At 37.0% G+C, this 19,818-nt stretch overlaps 1 protein-coding gene across 4 annotated transcripts in view; it reads left to right on the top strand.

Moving 5' to 3' along the window:
- The window catches only part of CTNNA2 (catenin alpha 2), a 524,203-nt gene that overhangs the window by 449,949 nt on the left and 54,436 nt on the right, over positions 1-19,818 (top strand). For all 4 annotated transcript variants that reach the window (XM_072862258.1, XM_072862257.1, XM_072862259.1 and 1 more), the window contains 3 exons: positions 6,072-6,164; positions 6,447-6,603; positions 10,992-11,192. In XM_072862258.1, coding sequence (XP_072718359.1) covers positions 6,072-6,164; positions 6,447-6,603; positions 10,992-11,192 — 451 coding nt within the window. The remainder of the gene's footprint in view (positions 1-6,071; positions 6,165-6,446; positions 6,604-10,991; positions 11,193-19,818) is intronic.

Raw genomic sequence — 19,818 nt, forward strand, 5'->3', positions numbered from 1 at the left:
ATTGTCCGAAGCTAGGATTTTTGCATTTTGAATTGAGCTTTCAGTACACATGAGGCTTCTAACACTTAAATTTCCTTCAAAAATCTCAGTCCAAGACCCACTGAATTTATTCAAGTCAGAGTTACTTAAAACTTTACCAAACTGAGAAATCTCTTAAGTCTCTTTCAACTAAATCTGATATGGAGGAAGTCTCAAGGGAGTTTGAGTGAGTGGAAAAGCCTTATTCCTGCAGTAAGTACGAGTGAATATGCTGTTGACCTTCTGAGAAGTGAAAAGAGTTTTTTATAAGTTCAGTGGTCAGCATATAGGACATGAAATAAAACATTCAACTGTTGTGCTTAAAATTCTCTATAGTTTTATAACATCCCGCTGTTAACAACCTGCTTAGATATGTACAGAGTATTGTAAATGTCTAAGCAGTTTATATTAAATATGGTCAGGGTTTGCTATTAAAAAAATTTCAGAGCAAACGCCAAACTCGGTAAAAGATCATTAGCAATTTACAAAAGAAATGCCTTTTTTACTGCTGTGCATGCAATTAGTTTTTTTAATACTAAAAAATTCACTAATGTGAACAACTTAAAAATACGTCTGTTATTTAGATAAGACTACATGACTGGTTAATATAAATGAGGGACAACTGGCAATGTTATCCAGTGTGAGGTTCCCCCCATGCCATATGGAATAGGCACTGAGAAAGAGACCACAGTCTAATATTTTCATGGTAGTACAAATTGGCACTGCAGTGCATGGAGAGGAAGAGGAATCTGCTGCAATATGTACTCTCAGTGACATTTTCATTTTTGGCACTTGTTTGTGTATGTGCAAAAACATCCCGTCTAGTGATAAATAGCGTTTTGCTCATAATATAATGCTCGAGTGAATAGAGTGAGGATAAATACGTTGAAGATCTTGGTTAACTTAGCTTCCACTCTGTGCTTTCCTTTAGAAAAAACCTCTTAGTTGTGGCTCCATGAATATCAGTGGGCTGCCTACAGCAGTACCAACATTAATATATGTCAAAATTTTGAAGGATTCGGAGATTGTAACAATATCTGAATAAATTACTAAGTGGATGGATAAATAATTGCAAATAGTCAAGATACCACAGTTCAGCACGTTACCACTCATCAGCTGAAACACAGTAACTGATTATTTGCTTGGCTTTAGTCCACCGTGAATGTTATAGAAGATTCTTACTTAAACCACCTTCAACTCAAGCTGAATAACACTGAAAGTTTCAGTTTCTCAAATGTGTGGAGTAGACAGATAAGTTTGACGGTGTCTTGGGTTTAAGTTACTCTATATTTCCCTAAAAAAATAATACCTTGCTGTAAATTTTCTTCTTCCTAATATCTCCATCAGTTAATTACAGTGAAAAAATAAATTACATAAATAGGAAAGACATGTATAAGAAAAGTAAAAGAAAATCTTATTTACAAAGAATACAGAAAACTAAGGTATAAATAGATTGCATTCTCTACCTTAGAATGGTTAAATGATTGGGGAAGCTGAATAGAGCTTTTTTTGTGTCATTTCTTCTAAGCAATCTATGGTGGGAAAAAAAAAAAAGAAAAATTAAAAAATAGAATACATACATTAGCTGCAATATTCTGCAGCCTTTGTGTTGATATTACTCCTTTGCTATAGCATATACTGCTCCCTTTTTTAAATTTTTGCTCTAAGCAATGGATTTCTTTTTTGGACCTTTTCACGTACATAAAATTCAGAGTGGCCACATTAAATCTTTGAATTTAAGTTTGAACCAGAGGATAATATATTTTGATTGTCATAACTACCTTTAATAATACAAAGAGCTCAGGTCAAAATTTGAAATAGTCTAGTTTAAAAACACAACGAAAGGTAACTACACCTGATTTTCATCAGTGTAAAAATAAAGTAAATTAGTACGAAAGATCCTTGATTACTTTTGTAACTTGGAGTGGAATTTCATGGCAGAAATAAGGTTTTTCTGTCCTGGGTAGTATGCGTGGCAAAAGCAATGAAAAAATGCTAATCCACGCTTCAGTTGCTAGCTAGGGAAAAACTAGTGTAGGCATTGCCCATCCATACAGTACTTACAATCCCAGCTGCCATATAGCTTTAGAATAAACCCTGTCCTTAGTATGTCCTTTCAACAACAGTAATAAAAATTTGCTTTTGAAACAAAATCCTTCCCTACCCCCAGCTGCTATACAGCAGAAAACTGCTTGAGGCTGAAATGCAACCAAATACATGCAAATACATTTTATTGGGAATGATCCTACATCTATTTTGAATAATTGAAACTAATGGAACGATTTGTATGATTAAAGATAGATACCTAGCAAGCTGCAGAACTGCATCTTGGGCTATCTGTGCCAGTGGTAAGAAATTAATATGAAGGAGTCAGTACGCACTTTTTCACCTCCCCAGTTCTAGGATTGGTTCAGTGGCTTTGGTGATTGCAGAAAAATACAGCATCACTGGAGCTGGAGTGTTTATTTTCTTGCTCATTACTTTTCCGTGCTCTTGCAGGACAGGTTTAAGGTGTTTAGCAATTGTTTTGATGGTATAAGAGTAGCTTAGCAGACCTGAAATTCTGGACAGTAATGTTTATCTACACAGCAGTTTCACTGTTATTAAGTTCCCCACGCATTTTGAGGATGATTCACAGTTCATTGATTTTGGTATTTAAAATGTATTCATTCATATAAATATTCTTCAGACAGTTCACATTGATCTTAATACAAACTTAAGTTCCGTTTAGGCAATCAGTGAATTCAGTATGCTCAAAGAACTTAGTAAACAGAAAAAAAAAAAAAAAAAAAAAATTACCTGGTTACTTCCACAGCCTCTCATGAAATCTCCTCGTCAATGCTTTGGTGGAGACAGAGCACTTGAAGCGTAAAGGTAAAGGCTGTCAAATCAAAGTTTTGGCAAATTAGCAGTTAGGATAACATACAGCCTTTTTATTTTCCTTTCCAAGCTGTCTGCTCCATCCAACTCAGGAGTGGCATATTAAATGAATACCCAACCTTGAAGAGTCTGGGTTCTTCACAGTACATGTTGTATTAAATATGCATATGCAACACAACTTCTAATGCACCATTAAAACCTCTTTTATTTCAGTAATACATTTTTCAACAATCGTTGGGGCTAGCTATAAGTTTAAATAATCAACTAGATAGATCTAGAGGATGAGATAGTCAACCAAAGATGTGAAACCGTCTCTGGAAGTGCCTTTCTCTTTTTATCTGTTATCCAAAGAGATCAGTTTGGCACCTAACCAAAGTATCTCAGCTAAGTGGAGTGAAATTAGGTCTAAGCTTTTTTGGTATTAGTTTTAGGTAGGAAAAATATCTGAAGTTGCTGAATTTATAGTAGGCTAAAGTATGTTGAATTACCTCATGGTTTTTATTGACTAAGAGCATGCTGTGCCAAGAATCTTAATTGAGGGTAACTTGATTGTGTATTTGATAACAAAGTCAATCAAAATAATGAAATAGTGTTGTATCTGGTGATTGAGTGCACTTGTACTGTTTCACAGATCCATGCTTACATGACAGCACTGAAATGCAGGCTTTTGCAAGTAATGTCTATTTCTTGCCATATTTTAAAAATAAGTTTTGGGTAAAGTCATAGTATTTCTGATTTGTAGTGCTAAATTCAATTTTATCCAGATTGCATCTACCTTTGTAGGATTTGCTTATCTCTATGCTTATTTGACATAATCAGATCTTCCCATGGTACAGGCTGGCGTACTCTCTGCTGAATTGTGAAAGTAGTATTGCTTTCTGACTGCTGACGATACAGGACGATATTTATGCAAGGCTTGAAATATGCCACAGAAACTATTTAGATTAGGATTATACACAACATGTATCATTATTTTTTTAAACAGTTAACTGTAATGCTCTTTTGATGCATATTTAATGTAGCCATAGATGACATTTGTACTCCTTCTGTATTGATAGTAACATCCAAAACTGAACTCTAAATTATTTTACAAAAAAGGAGAAAAAGTTTTCTCTGGTTATCTCTGTACCCTTCCTTGGAAAACTAGGACACTTTACAATATCCAAATATTATCTCATCAGATTCTATTGAAAGAGTAATTAACAGACAGAGAAAAGAAATAAGTTTTCTTTTCAGTGCTTTTTTCTACAAAGATCTCTTTCAAGAGAACTCAAACCTGCTAATAGTTTGATTGCCATTTCATGACACCCAGCCCCTTTCAGTCACATATCTCGCTGCTATCTGAGAAAAAGTAAGATATATATGGTGCATATGGAGCCTTAGGACAGATTTTCATCATGATAATCACAAAATGAAAGGGCAATCTGAAAAAACACTTATTTAAAATACAGAAGATAGCTTCTGCTGAACTTAATACCATTTGCTAGTTTTTAAGGTCTGTAATTCCCACTCATGTTACTGCATTCTAATTATTATCCTGCTTAGCTTTTGTTTCTCATGAAGATTAAAGTGGTCTGTTTGATGTGTGCAAAGAAGTGACTACAGAAAATGGTAAATTAATTGTAAGATGTCAGCTTAGGAGAACGTTTTTGACATGAGTGCTGTAAGGCTGTTAAAAAACAGACTAACTCATTTGTCTCACCATGAAATGAAAATAAAAATCACAACATTATGATAAAATCTTGACTAGGAAATGCCTGCAAGACTCTTTGAAGCCTTAGGTTCTTTTCTTCCCTGGGCTTTGGCGCCGTGACATATGCAAACCACGTTCTACATAACTGTGAAGTGAAATAGGTTCTATGCAGAACAGATGGACCAGGGCTAACGTGGCGATATGCACTGGAGACGAGAACAGATTAATACCACAAGGGGAGACTGGAGGAAAATTGGAAAGATGGGGGTATTTGAACTAATTCATGAATCATTTCCAACTGATAGTTATGCCTTCAGGCACAGTGAATAATATCAAAGAAGCATATTTAAAATTTTATAAGTTTGTTTTAATGTAGATTAGAACTAAGAGCTATACTTTTGGATTATTAAAAAAAAAAAAATCTTGTTTTCCCCCTTTCCAGGATGTACCTTTGTGATTTAAATACCTGATGAGCTTAATTATGTGCACTGTGACATGAATTGCTGTTTGGAAAACCCATGGCACTAGGCACAAAGCTTTTGGGAATGGATTTTTTGCAAGAGGCACTGTATGATCTGGGAGAACCTGCTCCACCACTTGCATCCAAGCCACAGGCAGCTCTGCAGTGTCTGGAGGCATGGTCTGATGGCTAGATCTCATTCAGGTGTCTCTCTAAGTCTCCCCTGTCTTCATCTTATCCAAACAGCCTTCAGTCTTGTGAGGTTCAGACTTCCCAAAGCTGTGCTAGAGCAAACACATGTAGATACCTACATCTTGGAATGAGATCTTCAGGTATACGTTACAGAATGAGGATTTCAACAGAGACATTTCACATGACCCAGTTATGATACTTTTGCTAATGGACATTTTACTCTAGGGCAGACAATCCTGTAGAAATAAAGAGGTCCACCTGAGAATTAAAACGATTTTAACATGCATAAAACCATCAGGATCTGAAACAATGAAAATACTTTAGAAATATGTAACTACCCAGTATCAGTGAAGGTATCAGAGAGTTGGTTTTGGGTGGAAAAGCACAATTCCACGTGTTAGGACATCAAAGATTCTTCATTTTGCAAAGCTCAGAGTATATGGATGAGCCTGATTACTAGTATTCATAATGGACATGGTTAATAAAAGGAAAATGAAACTGTGAGGAAAGGAAATGTACAGATAATTGCCTCAATCCTGTACATTCTCTATATGACTTCTCAGGAGATTATTTTCAAGCTATAGAGGCAGACGTGAAACACTTGACAGTGAGGGAAGATTTTGAGAAAAATCTAATGAAGATGGCTAGTTCATGTTGCCAGTAAGGAAATAATCTACATGGTTTTCTGTTCACCAGCACAGAAGAGGCTGTATCATTCCTTTTGTATACAATTCTTTCATTCTAGGCAAGGCTCAATAAGAAGAGAGAAAGGCATAAAATGGCCCGCTTGCCTAAAATGTGATTCTCATTCTGCTGATTTCATTGCAGGTTGCAAATCTGGCCTGTTCAATCTCGAATAATGAAGAAGGTGTGAAGTTAGTCCGTATGGCAGCAACACAAATTGATAGTCTGTGCCCACAGGTAAGTAATATTCCTCCTAAAAAGTACTTGAGAACTCTTTTGACATTAAAAAGCATCAGTTAGCTGAGATAGGGAAAACAGCCTAGATTAAGATTATAGCCTTGCCTTTGTCATTACATTGTTGCCTGCTTTCCAAAAACTGTGAAAAATACATTCATATCATGAGACCTGCAAATCGAATAGGGAGTAATGCTGTATCTTTAACACAGTCCATAATCTATTTGCTCTTTCCCTTGTGAAAAAAAATTGCCACTCCTTGTAACAAATGATTTTGAATAACAGGTAATAAATGCTGCGCTCACATTGGCTGCCAGACCCCAGAGCAAAGTAGCACAGGACAACATGGATGTCTTTAAAGATCAGTGGGAGAAACAAGTGCGAGTTCTCACTGAAGCTGTTGATGACATCACTTCGGTGGATGATTTCCTCTCTGTTTCAGGTACCGGGATCAAGGCACTCTTCTAAAAATATACTCCTAAATTAAAGTAAGGGGTTCGAGCAGACAAAAGCTATAATTACTACACCATCATTAGTCCATTAGTCCATCCCTATTGGAATGCTGATCTTCTACACTCAGTGGGAGCAACCAAGCCATGCCAATTAATCCCTGGTAGCAATGGTTAGCTTTTCATCTCCCAGAAAATAGCATCCTATTTGTGCTTCTATTTCTAGAGAAGTTTTGTTTCAACTCAGGCACAAAGTAGGATTTTTGCCACCTTTTAAAAATGTATTCCAGACCTGTGACAGGCTGACAGCATTCGTAAAAGTTGTTGGAGTCCTGGTGCAGTTGTAAGCAAGAGGAGGAAAGATGAACTTTCCGTACTTTATTTTGTAGCTTTGCTCACATCAGCTGTGTCTAAACAGTGGAGCAGATGTACCATACAGTCCTGCCCCCCGATGATCCGTACCAGGTTACCTGGCCCTGAGGAGGGATAGGAAGAAGGGAAATAGGCAGATGCTGCATATGAGTCCTATCTAGGTATGTTGCCAGGACATGAGCAGTGTGTACATTTCCAGAGAGCTGGCAAGTACTTCTGGGTCCCAGAGTTATTGGTGTAGCAATGCAAGAAAACAGAGAGAAGTAGTAAAGTAGTATAAGAAACAGCAAATCTTTGCGCTTCTCTGACCTCGCTAGGAAGGACTACAATGCAAAGCAAGCTCTTCTGTGAAAGCAGACAAAGTATCTTACTCCTTACATAAAGAAGGGAAGGAGAAGAGAATGACATTGACTCTTCGAGTCACAGTCTTTTCTCCATCCTCCTTGGAAAGTGCTACAACTTGTGGCAGAGTGTATTGTTTTAATACAGTCATACACAATGAATACTATAATTGCAAAGTGCTGCATGTCTTGGGTTAATCGTCTGCTGCAGAAAACTAATTTTCCCATTATGGTTTGAAAGAGGTGAATTTCATTGCTGTGAATAAGGACATAGAGTATGCCAAGTGTGCTTAGCTTACTCTAATGTCACAGAAGAGCCAAACTTCAAGAGGTAGCTTGGCCTTAATTTTATGCTTCATTCTACATTCTTCTCCTTGACGTTTCCTAAATTTCCTAATAAAAGTTTAAGATGTTTGGAGAAAAATGAAATTTATCCTTTAAAAAAATTCTTCATTTTCTTTTTTGCCCTCCCCTTTATTTTGTTTGGTTGTATCCTGCTATTATTAGTAACAGGGAAATTGTTTGGTTTAGTATAATTACACTTCACTGTTCAACACCACTGCTAGAGTGTTTACTGCAAGCCATGACAAGAAAATGAAAATGAACTCTCAGAATAAAAGGGTACTTCAGTATCTGGTAGCACATAGATTTTTATTTGAGATTTGAAGCTGGCAAACACTTTTCAGTGGACCTAGTTCTACAATGAAAGGGCAGACCAAGCTGTAACCTGCAGATGCAGTCCACAAGCCAAAGAGATGGCAAACATGCTTAAATGGCCATTTGGTTATTTGTCTGAGGACTTTGTTCACTCCAAGCACTTGTATCCATAAAACCAGAAGTTACTTGAACAGATGATGATTTTATTTTTTGTTTTTCTCAAATCATATTTTCTTCTAACATAGTCTTGACTTGGATCCAATCTTTCCAAGGCAGCTGAGAAGTAGTATTTCTGTTGGTTTTAGATTTTTCTTTCTAATACTGTCCATAGACATCTCTATTAAAAAAGAGAAAACATCTCATGTATCCAGAAACCCTGTTGCTGCTAGCTGTAAGCTTGGAAGCCTCAGCTTACACAAGGTAGTTTTATTTTTGGATGTTAAACCAGTAAAACATTCAAAATGTGCTAGTGTCTGGTTAAACATACCTCATGAAATGATAGCTCCTCCCCTTCATATTGAGTGTCACATTTGATGGCATGTTTTATTAATACAGTGGCTACCAAAAGAAGGCTGACCATAATTTTAATCAGTTACTTTATATTCCAAATGCACTGTCTGTTCAAGTCCATATAGCACTTTGCTATATGGCTATGCCATGGTATATGGTATATGCCATGCCACTTTGCCACATGGTATATGCCATGCCACATGCCATGCCACGTGGTATATGCCATGCCACTTTGCTATATGGCTATGCCATATTTGGCTGTGCCATGGTAAAAAAATTGACGATGGTGAGGAGGAAATAGTGAAGAAATATTTTAGCAAAGCAAAGTTTATTAAATGTGGATAGAGAGTTTTTTAAAAAAAGAATTTTGCCTTGCAAGTTTCTCTGTTTTGCAGCTCGGAGGACTTTCCGTTTTCATTCGGAGTTGTTACAGTTTAAAATTCAACATCATGTAAAACATTTCTGAAACCCTCAAATGATCCAACCTTGGGATTTTTAACAGTGAAGATGTGTGTCATTCTGTTTTTGTGGCCAAGGATAATTAACAAAAAGCAGTTGGTGAACTGATTGATTCTGTTTTATTTATTACTACCACAAAGAACAGCATTTCATTTTCAGTTTAGTGCTGTCTGTGGCAGAAAAGTAAGTTGCTGTTTAGAGTCACTAAGTTTCTCAGAGTGAGTTTGCTCAAATATGAAGTTCAGTCATAGTTTTATTATTGAAATGATTTTTAACTGTACTGGCTGCAGGGAAATAATGTCTGACCTAGTCAAAATCTCCATCCTTTCACATTATCTGTATGTGAGAACACTACATAAAATGTGATACTGCAGCACGTGCGAGTAGATGGCCTGATTCTGAGCTGAGAAAAAACAACGCAGCTCCCAAGATTTCAGTAAAGGTACTTGATATTACATCATCTGAGCAGACTCACTGTCGTCGACTCTTATTTCAGAGTATGCACAGTCACATATGATTATAGTGTGTCATGAAAAATTCACACCTTAATCTCTGGCATAGACGGAGTAAAGGAGATGAACTGCTCGTGCAGAGGCTCCTGCTATCTACAAAAGCCATTTGCTGTTGTCTTTTCAAAATGGTTTATTTTCTTTTCTAACTTATTTAGGCACAAATGAACCAAATATAGTAAATGTTTATAGGAATGTCCAAATTAATCTTCAGAAAATTGCCCAACTGTTTATTAGAGCATCTGCACAATATTCGATCACTTTCCTTTTTGCATTGATTTTTGTTACACTTTCATTATAATAACGTGTGTGATGTTTGAAATTGATGTGACTGTTTTTCAAAGAATTACAAGTTGGAACTCTCAGTATAGGTGAGAGGATGTAGCCCAGTCCACTTTAAAGGTAAATATCACACTTGGGATTTTTACTGTTATGTGGCATAGTATCAAAGAATCGTATTTGTTTTGCAGACCTGCATAAGGACAGATACCAATTTTTTAATGTACTGACACTTGCTGTTTACCCAAATCAGTAAGCTTTGCTATGAGGAAGAAAGATTTCCAACCAAATAGTTTAGGTTGGAAAGTACCTTTAAGGTCATTGAGTCCAACTCTTAACCTAGTACTGCCAAGTCCACCACTAAACCATGTCCCTAAGCACCACATCTACATGGCTTTTAAATACCTCCAGGGATGGGGACTCAACCACTTCCCTGGGCAGCCTGTTCCAATGCTTGACAACCCTTTCAGTGAAGAAATTTTTCCTAATATCCAATCTAAACCTCCCCTGGCATAACTTGAGGCCATTTCCTCTTCTCCTATGGCTTGTTACTTGGGAGAAGAGACCGACCCCCACCTCACCACAACCTCCTTTCAGGCAGTTGCAGAGAGCGATAAGGTCTCCCCTCAGCCTCCTTTTCTCCAGGCTAAACAACCCCAGGTCCCTCAGCCACTCCTCATCAGACTTCTGCTCCAGACCCTTCCCCAGCTCCGTTGCCCTTCTCTGGACACGCTCCAGCCCCTCAATGTCTCTCTTGTAGTGAGGGGCCCAAAACTGAACACAGCATTCGAGGTGCGGCCTCACCAGTGCCCAGTACAGGGGCACGATCACTGCCCTAGTCCAGCTGGCCACACTATTTCTGATACAAGCCAGGATGCCATTGGCTTTCTTGGCCACCTGGGCACACTGCTGGCTCATATTCAGGTGGCTGTCGACCAACACTCCCAGGTCCTTTTCTGCCTGGCAGCTTTCCAGCCACTCTTCCCCAAGCCTGTAGCGTTGCATGGGGTTGTTGTGACCCAAGTGCAGGACCTTGCACTTGGCCTTGTTAAACCTCATACAATTGGCCTCAGCCCATCGATCCAGCCTGTCCAGGTCCCTCTGCAGAGCCTTCCTACCCTCAAGCAGATCAGTACTCCTACCCAACTTGGTGTCATCTGCAGGCTTACTGAGGGTGCACTCCATCCCCTCATCCAGATCGTTGATAAAGATATAAAAAGAACTATATAATCTGTATAATTTCCTACATTCCAGAAAACCATATTCTGGAAGATGTGAATAAGTGTGTGATTGCTCTCCAAGAAGGGGATGTTGATACACTGGACAGAACTGCGGGTGCCATCCGAGGCCGTGCAGCCAGAGTTATTCACATCATTAATGCAGAGATGGAAAACTATGAAACTGGAGTTTATACTGAGAAGGTACTGGAAGCTACCAAGCTGCTCTCTGAAACTGGTAAGCTTATTTGAAATATTGTTCAATATTAAGTAACTTAAAACTTTCAGTTAGTTCTCTGAAATCTGTAATTCAGAGGGGAACCTGTGCTTGAAAACAAGATATAAACAAACAAATTAATGACCGTGTTTGGTGGGGTTTTTTTTATTCTCTACTCAATGCTGCTGCAGAAGTCATATTAACAAGAGCCGTATAAGAGAAGACATTCAGTAATCCTTCATGGCTAGTCTATTTCATCAAATTTTCAATGATTTTAGTAAATAATACACAGCCTTTTCTTCAAGTTCTGAGTCTGGTGATTACATATTATGTGTCTTTAGAAAATCATTACAAACATTACTCTGTGGTCAGTGCAGGTGAATGTAGTTGTTGGTGACTGAAGTTGTATTTCTAAACAAAACAGTTTTTCACTGAAAATACATTTGAGCAACTGAAAATGTATTACCTGATTGAAAAAATATAAACCGCTGCTAGATTATATAAAATATGTAGATTATATAAAATAAATAGATCATATAAAAATATAAAAGTCTGCCAGATGGGTAGGCTGGGAAAAACACTGATTTTAATTATTTTTTTTTAACTTGTCTTTGCCTTCACAGAGCAGGGGTTGGATTCATCTAAATCTAGGTGATTATGTCGAAGCTGGTCATTTTAGACTCGTTTATACTCAGTATTATCTGTTGTTATGTGCATCTGAATGGTTCAGTGCAGGCAGTACTATCAATTGCTCTCATCTTAAAGCCGTGGTCTGCTTTTGTTTGGATGAATCATGCTTTGAATTTCATTGACTTTATGGACTGGGTCTCCACTCACTGTACAAGTGACCAGCTCTGATATAGACGCACATGTGTAGATGTCTGAAAATGTCTGAGCTGATCCTCTCCTATCTCACCGCACTTACTCATCCGGGCTTTAAAATCATCAGGATTGTTTTACAAGGAACACATGAGAATGCACCAGTTCAGGACACGGCAAATGTAACATTCAAACAAAACAACCAGACATCTCCCTATGAGATAGAAAAGCAAAAACTGTCATAGTTCTGGCAGCCTCTGTGTTAGCTTTGAGGACAGAAATCAGCAAAATGAGCTTTAAAAAATGTTGGGATGATTTAATATTACTTGTGTTATTGTTGTCCCCAGTTTATTATCTTTTAGCCCTAATAGGGAACCCAATTTGCACAGATAAATTGGGTTCCCTATCTATATGCACAGATAAATCCCAATGACCAAAATCAAGAATTTCTTCTTTTTCTGACCTTTAATTATGATTTATTGGAAATTATAGCTGAAGTGTGGATTCTTGTGATTGTGAGTATGACTAGAAAGTTGTGCCTTGAACACCCACAATGCTCGTAGATTCACTCCAGTCTGTAGAAATAACTTTCACAGACTCTTTCCTGTGAGCTGCAGAGAGACATTTTTGGGGAGAGGTAGGGAATCAGTAATATGATCTTCAGCCTACAGTACACGCCCCAGTTGGGTCGGGTTTTGGCCCTGTACAGCTTGAAGATAATGCAATAAGATTTGTTTCTTTTTTTTTTCCTTGAAGTTTAGTGATTCTGTTTGTGTCATGTTTTTTAGGTGGGAGAAGCAAAAGTGGGTTTGAAAATTGTTTTTATTAGTCCCCCTATTTTTTACTACCCAATAAGAGATCACTGGAATGAGTACTGTAAATTTAACTTAGTCGCAGAAGTTTATTAACTGGTATTATGAATTCACAAAAAGAAAATCATCTGTTCAGTTTGAGATGTCTAAATACATTGTTGCACTCTCCTGTTAATGTCTCCTTTTCTTAAAGGAAAGAATTGAAGAACTCTTCCTATCACTAAGATTTCTGTATTAAGCAAAACAAAGTATATTTTCAGACATTTTATTCAGCTAAAACTTCTGACCTAATGTTCTGTAAAATATTTTATTATTAATTTTTCAAAGGAGTAACTGACAGGTATGAAGCACAGTTATATAGATCAACAATACGCACAGTAAATACTTACATTCCATATTTAATGAACTTTTTAATATAATTTGAATTTTAACTAAGTGATAGAAGCTCTGGACTAAGTGTATCTTGACAACATCAACTTGTTAATGCTGGGATTCATTACTTAAGACTGAGTCCCTGTTCCTCAAAGTTAAAATTATTACTTATTCTTTATTTTGTAAAATGTAAGTAAAATTGTGAGTAATAATTAAAAAAAATAAAATAAAATGTTAAGAACTGTACGTCATGTACAAATTGTGCAACAGAAGTTCAGAAGATGGAATGAGCCCAAATTCAATGGAGCCAATGAAGCTAAATGATTTATGCCAGACATGAATGTGGATCATTAATATTACAGCAGAATTTCTATCTGCAGCTTTTCAGGCCATTTACAAAGGTATTGATTATTATTTATCTATGATTGTTAATTAAAAAAGGTAAAATTTACTCATTTTGTCACCCTAGAATAAAGTGGTGAAAATGGTATTTAGACCACCCTACACCATTCTGTGCCCTGCCCGTTTCTACAGTGCCTTCTCCCCCAGAACTGGTCTCTGGCTACACGTCCATCCAAGTAGCTATGGATATAGAGATATGGGTATCTATGAATACATACGTATATTTATATATTCATTCTATCATCACCTTGAGATCCTGTGCAGATTTTTTTTCAAACACTCAAGAATTATGAGAGTGATTTTCTGAGTCAGGCTCCACCTATAAATGAGCGGATCAAAATGTCTGTGAGAGACTCAATTATGAACGCTTTATCATTTTCATCGTTATTCCTCCTTATTTTTAACTGAACCTTTATTTATTTTTCAATGAAGCACTTTTGAAAGCTGAGAAAAATTTAGTTAAATTACAGTGCAAGGGAAACACATTATATTTATCTTATAATTATTATTTACTGTTAGCTATCAGCTCAGGAAGGGAAAGCCTCTGTTAAGCCTCCTTTTCCAGATATTTCAATATGAGGACTGTGTTTGAGCCACAGACAGTGCAGAAATAGGGATACACTGTTTTGGAAAGAGAAACACTTTGCTAATTGTTTGGGGTTTTTTTTGGGGGGGGCAGAAAATTAATCTTTAATGAAAGAAATATTGGTAGGTTCTGAGAAATTGAAACTATGGAAACCTTATTTTAATAACTATTTTCACCTTAAAGTTTTATTTGTTTTTTTAATTTACAGCCTTTGGAATATATGGGGTGGGGTTTTTTAGTGGTTTAGTGCTTTCTTGCCTGCACTTGACTAGCCCACTGCCTTTATAGCCAAGTACTTATAGAGGCTAGATTCTTATCTCTGACAGCTGTATTAGGGAGTGACGTATTGGTTAATGTCTTTTTAAAATTGGGTACTTTTATTTTCCTTTAAAACCAAAATAAAAACTTGACTCTCACTTGCTGACTTTCTTATAAATCCAAGATGAAAACTATAAAACCACAGAGTCTATGGGGCTCGCTGAAAACAAACACAAAGCTCATAGATTTTAATGGATGTTAATTGTGTGCAGGAGTAAACCAGAGCTTCAGGGTTTAATTTTTTTGTTTGCTTTTTTGGGCACTGTGAAGTTTTACTAATATCTTTAGCTTGGTTTCCTAAAGAGCAAGGGCCAGGGGCTGCCTGGGGGAAGCCCCAGCCCTGGGCATCGTGCACCTCCGTGGGGACAGGGATGGCCTGAGGCCAGGCTGGGATGTCAGCCCACAGGTGGGACTCAGGATCAGGCCCAGTGAGGGGAACCAGGGTCAGACACAGCCCTGGGACTGGTAGGCAGGGCCATGCAGATGGTTCCTGTTAAATGTTATATTGGTATTCAGCATTTGTAGAGAACTGTGAAATTATCCTGCTACAGATGGTCCATGAAAAAAAAAAAAAAAAAAGAAAGGAGAGAAGGGTGGAAAGGAAAAGAGAGGAGAAAGAAAAGGTTAAAAGCAAGGAAAAAGGCAAAAGGCAAGAGAAGGGAGTAAAGAAAACAGAGAGCACAATTTCTGTTTGAATATTGAGATCACTCCTACTGCTCGGCAGCCTGTCCTAGCAGTGACCGAGGCCAGCTGAGAGTGTCCCGTTGCCTTTAATAAGGAGGAGATCGAGGTCTACTCAGCAATTGCTTGAGAAGCTGTAACAACTGAAGGGAAGAAGCATGAGTTTCTAAACGAATAAAAAGAATTGTCCTTAGAAAGAAATGAAGTAACAGGCTGAATATTGTTTTGGTTGAATATTATTTGTCAAGATTTCTGAGATGCGGGGAAGGGAAAAAGCTGTGACATTCTTTAAAGGTCAGAGAGTTGAATTTAAATTGGAAAAACTAGAGTAGACTTTGCAGGGTTGTAATGAAAGGGAGTGAATGGGAAATGAAGGAGAAAAAGCAGAACAAATGGGACTAAAACTGCCTGGGAAGGGCTGTGGAAACTTTCCGATACTTTTTTTTTTCCTTCCGTTTGCATTGGGATGTCTGGAAACCATCCTGGAAGAGCAAGTACCATAGTACTTGGGTTACTCACTCCTGTGAAGGACACTGGAAATTTGAAATTGTCTGATTCACACCAAAAATTTGAGTTTCAGCTTTTAACATGTTTTAAAAATACCCTAGCAACTTTGTAACTAGCTCTTTTTAAGTAGGTCACTCCCTGACTTCTGTTTTGACTCAAATTTTTTATTTTGTCTTTATCAGAACGGACTAGAGTTGAAAATCAGCACTACTGGCAATTCAGCAATAAGTCTGTAAGAGTTTTATCAGTGTGAGCAGGACAATCTTTAAAGATATTTATCACTAGGAAAAGGCAGCTCAATGATATTATCAAAGCTAATACTAAAATGTGGTAAAGATGGATTTTTCAGCGGCGATATGAAGGAAACAAAATGTAGAAGCAAGAAGATTAATTTAAGCATAGCTGTAATAAAAAAACACATATTGAATCTGAGGGAGAGCTAAAAATTGCAAAATGGAGCCTGTTTAAAAAATAAATGATGTTAAATTCATGTTTTATGGGAGTTTCAGGTAGTTATACTATAACTTATGGGTACCATCATCCTGAGAACATGAGATCATTTATCCGAGGGTTTTGATGAAATTATGGCTTTTATTCTGCAAAGCACTGTAGCATTTTCTTTAAAGTTTTGCTAAACTGAAATCCAAAGGTCAAGCTATCACCAACAAAAAACATTTAATATATTATTAAGAAAAGGTATTTTACAAAAGGACCAGAGAATACCCAACATTATGTTCCACTAGTGCTTGGTTTGATCCAAAGAATTTTTAACCAGAGAGACTGTGTTCAATATGCAGAGGAATACAGTAAGAAATCATGTAAGATATATTATAAAACAATTAATTGAGACACATAAGAGATGAATAAATCACCACGGTATCTAAAAGCTTAAATACTATTTCTTTTTCTCTCCACTTTTAGAGTTTAAAAATAGAATATAGTACTAAAGGAGAATATAACGCAATTGATTTAAATTTCCAAAGGCTTTTCATAAAGTCCTGCATACAGCTGTTTGGAAAATGGGTAACTATGGAGTGAAATGTTAAGGCCTTTGATGGATTAAGAGCTGGTTACAAGGCACAAGCAAAGCATAAATGACCATTTCTCGGCAGGCAGAAAGATAAATCCTGTGATGCTTCAGGGGTCAGCGCTGTGGTTGGTGTATAATGTATTAGTTAACAGGTGCATAGACAGAAGCAAAATTTGCCAAAAGGAAAATACTGCTTTGGCTGATGGGAGTAGGGGAGTTTCCTTATCAGAAAGACAACACTAAAAGATAATTTTGTTTAATTTTTCTACTTAAATGGAACAATTTAAACTATATTATCTACAGTGACAGGGAGGCTCCAAGCTAATTCATCCTCTCAGAAAAAATATGGCATCATTATGGGCAGCTGGGCAAAAAAAACCTTTTCCATGCACAGCAGCCCTCACATCAGTGTTTAAGAAGTTAGCCTGTATTTTAAGGAGGGTATTAACTGAATGTCCCAAATAGTTGTTTCAGCTTTAATCTCCACAACCTAAAGATCTTCCAGAAATGGAAGAAGGTCAAGATAAGGATGACAAAATTAAAGAAATGTGGGAATTTGGAGGCAAATTAACTCCAGGAGAGTTTTAAAAGATTAGGATTATCTGTTTTGGATGTGCCAGGCACCTTGCATAATGAATAGTAAGTTAGTATAATAGAAGTGCCCATTTTCATAAATCATTATTACTTAGTCGCTGTTCAGATCTTTTCTCAAAAACATTTTGTGCTCTTAAGAGCCATTTTTTTAAAGTAAGGAGGATGGTTGTGGAGGTAGAAAAAAAATTATACCAAGTCTAGAAAATACAGGCAGAAAAATGCAGTGAATATTGACTAGCTCCAACAGAATGTTTTGTGAATATAAGTGTGAATTGTACATAATCTTTTAAAATAAAAACACTGGCATTCCTTGCATCCCCTTGCCTACACACACCTACGTACAGATATACACAAACTTATAACTAAAGCCAAAAAGGGTGTTTTGCTTGTGTTATATAAGCCATTTTGTGTCCAACAGCATGCAACTGTTTTCCTGAGGGGATTTTTTGAAGAGCTGCAGTGAGCTTTTATTTGAAATATTAACCTGAAGGGAGTTCCGTTTAGTAGTAATAATATTTTGGGGGTGCTCACTGTATGTAGTCTCTATTTGCACAAGTAGGCAGGAGAATGAGTGAGACATCTGAAATTGGTGAGACACATATGTCCCTGCAGCCATCATTTCTTATCCTTCTTTGTACACTTCGTGATGTACCCTTTCATTACATGATCACCCACTATGCTGGCCACGAGGCACCTCCCTGCAGACACCGCTTACCTTAGTTGTCCCCTGATATTTTATCATTCTGCAAATGACAATTCAATCAGGACAAAGTTTGAAGGTTGGTTTGTTGTTTTTTTTTTTCTTTTATGTGTGTCCATATCTCACAATATTGGTAATGTAACTGCAGTCATCCCATTAGTTTCTTTAGTGTACAGCTCACCTGTACTGCACATGAGCAAATCCAACATTTCCTGACAGTGTTGCATTACCAAGTCTATACTGCATAGTTGGATATACCCACAGATAAAGTAGGAGCCTTCTGTGAAGTTCCAGAAGACTTACTTAACACATATGGGCCAAAGGGTCAGCACTTTGCCATAAATTCAAGGCACCCTGAGAACATTGGTTTTACAGTCCGTGGCTAAACCGGTGATGCAGCGTATTGGCAGTGAAGGCTGATTCTTCCTGAAAGTCTTGTGTTTACTGCAAAATGCTATAGGGTATGCGTATTCATCATTTTACATCTATCCTTTAACCATTTCATTGGGGGAAAAGCTAGCTGGTAAATAGCAAGAAGAGAAAAGATAGTCTTGTGCTTTGGACAGTGATGTTTCATCCTTTTCTATGCCATAGCACTTAAACCAGCATGCTGCAAATTTTGCCCTAGTTTTGCTTTTCCTCTTTCCTGAGTGACCAATGTGAGATGCGTAGGGTTTGATAGCCAGAACAGATGAGGAGTCACATTTTTACTTATGAGTATTTAGCTGTAACAGAAGTCAGTGACGGCTTCTCTGAGCACAGAACGGTAAACACTCTGAAAACCTGATCCAGTGATGTAAACCACAGACATAATTATATATGGGCATTTCTTCATCCACGGCAACCAAAATATTATTAATATATGTATGTGTATGCATGATATGTCTATGCACAATATGTGCTACGAAGATACATAGATGGAAGCATACATCAGCCCAAGCAACAAAATATTTAAATCAAATCTGCTTCTTGGAAAACCAGTTGGTCTAATATTGTTATATATTGTACACTATTTCAGTAGAGGTTTATAAAGCTTTTTATTTTTAATTAGTAATATAATAATCATGACTGAAATGTTGCAAATTATTATATGATATGAGACCAGGGTTTAATAAACATTTAATGAATTTTTTTAATGAAATAGAATCTTCTGATACGGAATTTACAGTTCTTCTAGAAACGGACTTTGACAAACATGTCAAGCTAAATGAGGTGTCATGTTTGATTCCTTATTCATCCTTCAAACTAAATTGAGAAACTGTGCTGTCTTCAACAGAGTATGTCAGATACCCCACAGGAATTATTTTTTAAATACCTGTTTAAAATACTTAAACTTCCCAGTAGTAGACTACATTAGTTCTTCAATTAAGTAAAATAAGGAGTTAATAAATTAAAAAAAACCAAAAACCAAAAAACAAACCTAGAAGAAATTTCATTCAAGACTCTGAAATTTTAAGCTATAGCTTTGTGAATTTGCTGTACTAAAACCTCTTAAATCTGGATAATGGTTGGGCTTCTTTCCTAACAGAGCATCATTTTTTAAAATGTAGTGGGTCATTCATGAATTTCTGCTTTGTTAGTCTCCCCTGATAACTCTTAGCTTACAATACTGCCAGTCATCCTGGATAATGTTCTTGATTTATGTGACATCATACACACTGTGATGACTAGTAGAAGCACAGATTCTCTGTGTGAGATTTTCAGGGATCCTTCCTTCAACTTTTAGCAGTGAATGGTCCAAACCTTTAGACTGCCATGTCATTCTTGAATAATCTTACCCAAATCAGACCAGATTTTTACAGCCACTTAAGGGCTATTTTGACCAG

The sequence above is a fragment of the Ciconia boyciana genome, chromosome 5 (assembly GCF_034638445.1).
Source record: "Ciconia boyciana chromosome 5, ASM3463844v1, whole genome shotgun sequence".
In the NCBI taxonomy this organism is placed as follows: Eukaryota; Metazoa; Chordata; class Aves; order Ciconiiformes; family Ciconiidae; genus Ciconia; species Ciconia boyciana.